We start from the raw sequence: 8,555 nt of genomic DNA on the forward strand, positions 1-8,555 counted from the left end.
TTTTGCATTACAATGGCCTTGGTGAGACTGGCAGAAGGTGGCAGATGGGATTAACTGAGAATTCACAAGGGTGGGGGTGTCCCCCCCAGGAGAGGTGGGTCTAAGGGTGATAGAGCCTTCATTATAAATCTAGAGACTCCAGGACTTTAGCGTTTTTCTGGACTGAGCTAGTTTCCTCCTGTTATTGTGGAGGCGACTCATTTCATCACAACTTCTTGATACTTTCGCTTCTGGAGGTCATATTTCTCTAAGATCTTCCAGAAAAAAGTCTTAAAGCCATCTTAGCCTTTTTTCCAGTCCAGCTCTTAAATTTTTCCCACTCTTCCCCAAGAATGACATGAGTGTGTATCCAGCTTGTCCATAAAGCCTGCCTTGCCCCCGAAGCATCTGACTGTAAAGACTGGTCACCTATACCTGTGGTTTGTGGGCCTGAAGAAAACCATCCATCCTTACAAATGTCTTCTGCTGAGATACCTCACACAGAGACTGGTAAGAAAGAAATTTATCCTTGAAAGAAAGGCCAAGTTCCTTAAGAGAAAAGGGAAGGAGAGAGGGTTAAGGGATCATTTCACTCTTGAGCAATAATACCCCATTACTATAAGCAAGTGCTAATATCAACTAATCCTCTGAAAAAACCCACCTTTCAATTGTAACTTGGTGGCACCTGCCCTTTGAACTATGTCCCAGGTCTCAGGAGTGTGCACTGAGTTGAAGGACACAGAATTCGGCAGTTGAACAGTATGCAGTAAATTTGAGAACCTATGGGCTTAGGCATGGTGGAAACAAAAATGTATCATTGGCCAGGCGCGGTGGCTCACGCCTGTAATCCCAGCACTTTGGGAGGCCAAGGCGGGCGGATCACGAGGTCAGGAGATCGAGACCTTCTTGGCTAACACGGTGAAACCCCGTCTGTACTAAAAATACAAAAAATTAGCCGGGCGTGGTGGAGGGCACCTGTAGTCCCAGCTACTCTGGAGGCTGAGGCAGGAGAATGGTGTGTGAACCTGGGAGGCGGAGCTTGCAATGAGCCGAGATTGCGCCACTGCACTCCAGCCTGGGTGACAGAGCGAGACTCCATCTCAAAAAAAAAAATGTATCATTATAGTTAAATGAAGGTGATGCGTACATCTTCACATAGCACTGGACACACAGCTGTAGCAGATTTATTGCTAATTAACAAGAAGACCTAACATCATAGCTCAGGGATAAGCATGATTTTTTTTGTTTTGCCAAAAATGGCATGGCAAATCATGGTGAGATTTCTGTAATTAATATATAATTTATGTAATTACCTTCTTTCTATGTCAGTAATGGCTGTCTCTTCTCCATTCTCTGGGTTTCTGGATGTTAGTGGGCAGCTCTGAGTTTGGGAGCACCTTGTATGTTTACTTCTCATCAGTCCTGGGAAGTGTTGACCCAACTTTATGGTAAAGATAATTCCAGAAAGTTTAATCTACTGACAGTCAAACAGAACGTAGCTAGAAGTCCAGTTTGGCTTCAAAACCTGTGCTAGTACTCATGCTTCTGACTGGTAGCTGCAAGGGGTGGGGGATACTCAGGATACTCATAAAGCCACTACCACTCTTTAGAAAATCAATTTTTCATTAGTTTTCAAAAATTTAAAAATGAACCAACTTTAGTTACAAAATCAGTATATGCCAGGCCCTATGCTAGACCATTTTAATTGGTTACCTCATTTTAATAAATGAAGGAATAATTTTGGAGATGAGGTCAGAGAGCTAGTAAAGGGAAATCCTGGATTGAAACAGAAGCCTATCAAAATTCACATATCCTGCTGGTTCTAGCATTGAGAGCTGGGCAGTGAGTTGCTGGCTTTATTTTTTATATTTTAAGACACAGTCTCGGTCCGGGCGTGGTGGCTCACGCCTGTAATCCCAGCACTTTGGGAGGCCGAGGCGGGTGGATCACCTGAGGTCAGGAGTTCGAGACCAGCCTGGGTAACCTGGTAAAAACCCGTCTCTATTAAAAATACAAAAAAGTTAGCTGGGCATGGTGGTGGGTGCCTGTAATCCCAGCTACTCGGGAGGCTGAGGCAGGAGAATCACTTGAACCCAGGAGGCGGTGGTTGCAGTGAGCTAGGATTGCGCCATTGCACTCCAGCCTGGGGGACAGAGGGAAACTCTGTCTCAAAAAAAAAAGACACAGTCTCATTCTGCTGCCCAGGCTGGAGTACAGTGGTGCGACATCGGCTCACTGCAACCCTCGTCTCCCTGGTTCAATTGATTCACCTGCCTCAGCCTTCCTAGTAGCTGGGATTACAGGCTCATACCACCACTCCCAGCTAATTTTTGTAATTTGTAGTAGAGATGGGAATTCACCATGTTGGCCACACTGGTCTTGAACTCCTGACCTCAAGTGATCTGCCCGCTTCCGCCCTCCAAAGTGCTGGGATTACAGGTGTGAGCCACCATGCCCAGCTGAGATGCTGATTATATAGGGTCCCCAGATTCATGTCATTTAAAAAATCACTTAGGTGGCGATGAAGATCATAAACAGAAAGTGATTTAGGGTGAGATGCAATAGGGGGGAATTGGTGGATCTCTGTTCTGACTTATTAATAGCCAGTGTGTGGGCTTCTGAGCATCAATTTGAAGTAAAAAGTGGTATCCCCGCTTAGCAATGATATTGGCCCCACCGTTACAGATCTCTCCCAACTTGTTCCATTATGTGCAAAATACTGATAAGACTTCTTGGATTAATACGGTACAAAGCTTGCCGAAGTGTCCAGGGTCGGTTAAGAAGGTGCTTATTGGCTGGGTGTGGTGGCTAACACTTGTAATCCTAGCACTTTGGGAGGCTGAGGCAAGCGGATTGCCAGAGTTCAGGAGTTCGAGACCAGCCTGGGCAACACAGTGAAACCCCCATCTCTACTAAAACACAAAAAGTAGCCAGGCGTGGTGGCGTGCGCCTATACTCCCAGCTACTTGGGAGGCTGAGGCAGAAGAATTGCTTGAACCTGGGAGGCGGAGGTTGCAGTGAGCTGAGCTTGCACCACTGCACTCCAGTCTGGGCGACAGAGCAAGACTCTGTTTCAAAAAAAAAAAAAAAAAAAGAAGATGCTTATCATGGGCCGAGCGCAGTGGCTCACGCCTGTAATCCCAGCACTTCGGGAGGCCTAGGCGGGCAGATCACGAGGTCAGGAGTTCAAGACTAGCCAGGCCAACATAGTGAAACCCTGTCTTTACTAAAAATACAAGCAAATCAGCCGGACATGGTGGCGTGAGCCTGTAGTCCCAGCTACTTGGGAGGCTGAGGCAGGAGAATCGCTTGAACCCGGGAGGTGGAGGTGGCCACCAGCTGAGATTGTGCCACTGCACTCCAGCTTGGGCAACAGAGTGAGACTTTGTCTCAAAAAAAAAAAAAAAGAAGGTGCTTATGGCCGGGGCGCAGTGTCTCACGCCTGTAATCCCAGCACTTTTGGACGCCAAGGCGGCTAGATCACTTGAGGTCAGGAGTTCAGGACCAGCCTACCCAACATGGTGAAACACTGTCTCTACTAAAAATACAAAAAATTAGCCAGGCATGGTAACAGGTGCCTGTAATCACACCTACTCAGGAAGCTGAGGCACAAGAATCTTTTTTTTTTTTTTCTGAGACAGTTTTGCTGTTGTTGCCCAGGCTGTAGTGCAATGGTGTGAACTTGGCTCTCCGCAACCTCCACCTCCCAGGTTCAAGTGATTCTCGTGCCTCAGCCTCCCAAGTAGCTGGGACTACAGGCATGTGTCACCACGCCCAGCTAATTTTGTATTTTTAGTAGAGACGGGGTTTCTCCATGTTGGTCAGGCTGATCTCGAACTCCTGACTTCAGGTGATCCACCTGCCTTGGCCTCCCAAAGTGCTGGGATTACAGGCGTGAGGCACCGCCCCCGCCGAGAATCCTTGAATGTGGGAAGCGGAGGTTGCCGTGAGCGGAGATCACCCTACTGCACTCCAGCCTGGGCGTCAGAGCAAGACTCTGTCTCTAAATAAATAAATAAATAAGAAGGTGCTTATTACTTAGATCTGGGGTTGTGGGGATTATCAAAGTACTTTGAAAACAATTTTTTTAACAGGATATTTTAATATTTGAAAAAAGTTTTAAAGAAAAGCATCCTTTTATTTGTTCCCAACAGTCTCTCCTCTTCCTTCCTCCATGGATCTGCTTATTCAGGACAGCCCTGATTCTTCCACCAGTCCCAAAGGCAAACAACCCACTGCTGCAGAGAAGAGTGCCACAAAAAAGGAAGACAAGGTCCTGGTCAAGAAACAGAAGACTAGAACTGTGTTCTCTTCCACCCAGCTGTGTGTACTCAATGATAGATTTCAGAGACAGAAATATCTCAGCCTCCAGCAGACGCAAGAACTCTCCAACATCCTGAACCTCAGCTACAAACAGGTAGGCTTGTTTTGTTGTTGCAATAAGGTGAACAAAAATTGGACTAATTTGCATAGCTAAGATCTCTATGGATGCACATAGATGTGTGTGGTATGTGTCAGTACACTCCCTCTTGCAAATAATTTAAGTATGAAGATGAGGTATGTTACGGCTTAACCCTTCACCCTTCACCTCAATAGAGTTTTTATTTTATTTTATTTTGAGACAGAGTCTGGCTCTGTCATCCAGGCTGGATTCACTGTGACTCAATCTCGGCTCACTGCCTCAGCCTCCCGAGTAGCTGGGATTACAGGTGCCTGCCACCACGCCCAGCTAATTTTTGTATTTCAGTAGAGACGGGGTTTCACCATGTTGGCCAGACTGGTCTTGAACTCCTAACCTGAGGTGATCTGCCTACCTTGGCCTACCAAAGTGCTGGGATGACAGGCGTGAGCCACCGTGCCCGGCCTCAATAGAGTTTTTAAAAAAATAAACAAAGCCTCCCAATTCCAAACAATAGGAATATGTCTTCATCACACCAATTTGTACTTTATTTCTTATACTTGGGTTAGATTCTAAACCCTAAGGATATCCAAACTAGTATTAGATCTACTTATCTATAGCCAGAGATAGCTTCTATCAATGTTGTCCTTAGCAGCCAAGGTTATTAAAATGTCTTTTCTCAGGGAAGATCCAATAGGAAAAAAGAAAGAAATCTCTCTAATTAGGCTCCAGCCATACCCCACCCTCCGTCAAATTGACTGGATAGGCATAATGGAAACCAGAACACGTAGTTTCCATACAAGAAAAATCCTATGAGGGATGGGAGGAGGGGAGAGGAAGGATTCAGCCAGTGTCCAGACTGAAACTGAATGATATCAATTTTACTCATCTTCACACGTCTTCAGGTTGCGTGTTCGTGGAGTAGTTTAGGAATAAATCCATTGTTGCGGAGTACTAAAATACCTAGCAGTCTGCTGTATTACATTAAGGTCTTCCCCAGCAGCTTCCAAGGCAGCCTCCGAGTCACTGGCAGGAGAATTTGGCTGGAACTGCATGCAGGACTGCAGAGATTCCTCTCCACAGTTATAGAAGGGACTGTTCTAGGCCTGATTGTTCCAGGATTGGGTGTTTGAGTGTTCCAGGTCTGAGTGTTCCAGGAATGGTTGCTCCAGGACTGGATGTTCTGGGTCTGGTTGCTCCAGGATGAATTGCTCCAGGTCTGGTTGCTCCACATTGGAAGGTTCTTCACCTCTTTCTTTCATTAAATATCTATTACGTGAATGTGATAATTTAACCACTTTCTTTCCTTGCATAGACCAATATTGTGAAAATCTTTCCAATGTTTCCTTAATCAAAAAGAATTATGGGCCACACGCAGTGGCTCACACCTGTAATCCCAGCACTTTGGGAGGCCAAGGCAGGCAGATCACCTGAGGTCAGGAGTTTAAGACCAGCCTCGCCAACATGGTGAAACCCCCGTCTCTACTAAAAATACAAAAAATTGCTGGGCGTGGTGGTGGTTGCCTGTAATCCAAGCTACTTGGGAGGCTAAGGCAGGAGAATTGCTTGAACCCATGAGGTGGAGGTTGCAGTGAGCCGAGATCTTGCCACTGCACTCCAGCCTGGGCGAAAGGGCAAGACTCCATCTCAAAAAAAAAAGAAAAAAAGAATTACATAACTCCACTTTCCAGGTTAGGAGAATTCCTAACTTACACTGGTTCTCATTAAAATAAAAACTATCTCTTCTTTTTCCTTTTTTTCTTTCTGCCAGCAGCCTCCAGCTTCTTTTGTTTTTAGCCCTTATTTTCTATGGAAAATGTTCATTTCTCTTTTTTCTTTTTCTTTTTTTTAAAACAGTCTTTCTCTGTTGCCCAGGCTGGAATGCAATTGTGCAATCTTGGCTCACTGCAACCTCCACCTCCCAGGTGCAAGTGATCCTTCCATCTCCACGCCTGAGTAACTGGGACCATAGGCACATACCATTATGCCGGGCTAATTTTTTACTTTATTTTATTTTTTTGAGATGGAGTCTCGCTCTGTCGCCCAGGCTGGAGTGCAGTGGCACAATCTCGGCTCACTGCAAGCTCCGCCTCCCGGGTTCAAGAGATTCTCCTGCCTCAGCCTCCCGAGTAGCTGGGACTACAGGCGCGTGCCGCCACGCCCAGCTAATTTTTTTTTTTTTTTTTTTTTTTGTATCTTTAGTAGAGACGGAGTTTCACCATGTTAGCCAGGATGGTCTTGATCTCCTGACCTCATGATCCGCCCGCCTCGGCCTCCCAAAGTGCTAGGATTACAGGCGTGAGCCACTGCGTATGCCTGGCTAATTTTTTTAATTTTTGTAAAGACAGGGTTTCACCATTTTGGCGAGGCTGGTGCGAACTCCCGGGCTTAAGCAGTTCACCCACCTTGGCTTCCCGAAGTGTTGGGATTACAGGCGTGAGACATGGCGCCTGGCCAGGAATAAAAGTTAGTAATATTCTTTGATTCAAAGTACCTCTGTATTACTAATATTTTACAATTTCTGTCATTTTTTCCTGCAGGTGAAGACCTGGTTCCAGAACCAGAGAATGAAATCTAAGAGGTGGCAGAAAAACAACTGGCGGAAGAATAGCAATGGTGTGACTCAGGTAACAGGAAACTTCATTCTGTTCTTTCCTTTCAGTGATCTTTCAATCTTGTCCATCCCTGAAACACACAACTCCAGTCACAGACAGTTCTGGTGGTCCTTGTACCCTTTCTGTTAATCCCTCCTTCTCTTTCAGAAAGCCTCAGCACCTACCTACCCCAGCCTCTACTCTTCCTACCAACAGGGATGCCTGGTGAACCTGACTGGGAACCTTCCAATGTGGAGCAACCAGACCTGGAGCAATTCATCCTGGAGCAACCAGACCCAGAACATCCAGTCCTGGAGCAACCACTCCTGGAACACTCAGACCTGGTGCACCCAATCCTGGAACAATCAGGCCTGGAACAGTCCCTTCTATAACTGTGGAGAGGAATCTCTGCAGTCCTGCATGCAGTTCCAGCCAAATTCTCCTGCCAGTGACTTGGAGGCTGCCTTGGAAGCTGCTGGGGAAGGCCTTAATGTAATACAGCAGACCGCTAGGTATTTTAGTACTCCACAAACCGTGGATTTATTCCTAAACTACTCCATGAACATGCAACCTGAAGACGTGTGAAGATGAATGAAATTGATATTACTCAATTTCAGTCTGGACACTGGCTGAATCCTTCCTCTCCCCTCCTCCCATCCCTCATAGGATTTTTCTTGTTTGGAAACCACGTGTTCTGGTTTCCATTATGCCTATCCAGTCAGTCTCATGGAGGGTGGAGTATGGTTGGAGCCTAATCAGAGAGGTTTCTTTCTTTTTTCCTACTGGATCTTCCCTGAGAAAAGATATTTTAATAACCTTGGCTGCTAAAGACAACTTGATAGAAGCTGTCTCTGGCTATAGATAAGTAGATGTAATACTAGTTTGGGTATCTTTAGGGTTTAGAATCTAACCTCAAGAATGAGAAATAAGCTGGGCATGGTGGCTCACGCCTGTAATCCCAGCACTTTGGGAGGCCAAGGCGGGCAGATCACAAGGTCAGGAGATCAAGACCATCCTGGCTAACACGGTGAAACCCCGTCTCTACTAAAAAATACAAAAAAATTAGCTGGGCATGGTGGCGGGTGCCTGTAGTCCCAGCTACTCGGGAGACTGAGGCAGGAGAATGGTGTGAACTCGGGAGGCGGAGCTTGCAGTGAGCTGAGATCTTGCCACTGCACTCCAGTCTGGGCAACAGAGCAAGACTCTGTCTCAAAAAAAAAAAAAAAAAAAAAAAAAAGAATAAGAAGTTGATGTGATGGAGATATATTCCTATTGTTTGGGATTGGGAGGCTTTGTTTATTTTTTTAAAAACTCTATTGAGGCCGGGTGTGGTGGCTCACACCTGTAATCGCAGCACTTTGGGAGGCCAAGGTAGGCAGATCACCTCAGGTTAGGAATTCAAGACCAGTCTGGCCAACATGGTGAAACCCCGTCTCTACTAAAATACAAAAATTAGCTGGGCATGGTGGCAGGCACCTGTAATCCCAGCTACATGGGAGGCTGAGCCAAGATGGTGCCACAGCAATCCAGCCTGGATGACAGAGCCAGACTCCATGTCAAAATAAAATAAAAACTCTATTGAG

General features: G+C 46.1%; 1 protein-coding gene across 1 annotated transcript; it reads left to right on the plus strand.

Moving 5' to 3' along the window:
- The first annotated feature begins 340 nt into the window (after positions 1-340).
- Positions 341-8,069, plus strand: LOC100453954 (homeobox protein NANOG-like). Its single transcript, XM_009236146.4, has 4 exons — positions 341-489; positions 4,134-4,396; positions 6,919-7,005; positions 7,141-8,069. The coding sequence occupies exons 1-4, from the start codon at positions 456-458 to the stop codon at positions 7,555-7,557; spliced, it is 801 nt and encodes a 266-aa protein (XP_009234421.3). The 5' UTR covers positions 341-455; the 3' UTR covers positions 7,558-8,069.
- The last annotated feature ends 486 nt before the right edge of the window (positions 8,070-8,555 follow it).

The sequence above is a fragment of the Pongo abelii genome, chromosome 10 (assembly GCF_028885655.2).
Source record: "Pongo abelii isolate AG06213 chromosome 10, NHGRI_mPonAbe1-v2.0_pri, whole genome shotgun sequence".
NCBI lineage: Eukaryota > Metazoa > Chordata > Mammalia > Primates > Hominidae > Pongo > Pongo abelii.

Bases quoted from the DNA above. Each gene is read 5' to 3' on its own strand.
- LOC100453954 (XM_009236146.4), top strand. From the start codon at position 456: ATGTCTTCTGCTGAGATACCTCACACAGAGACTG. The intron at 490-4,133 runs GTAAGAAAGAAA...TGTTCCCAACAG, and splicing joins GATACCTCACACAGAGACTG to TCTCTCCTCTTCCTTCCTCC. The intron at 4,397-6,918 runs GTAGGCTTGTTT...TTTTTCCTGCAG, and splicing joins TGAACCTCAGCTACAAACAG to GTGAAGACCTGGTTCCAGAA.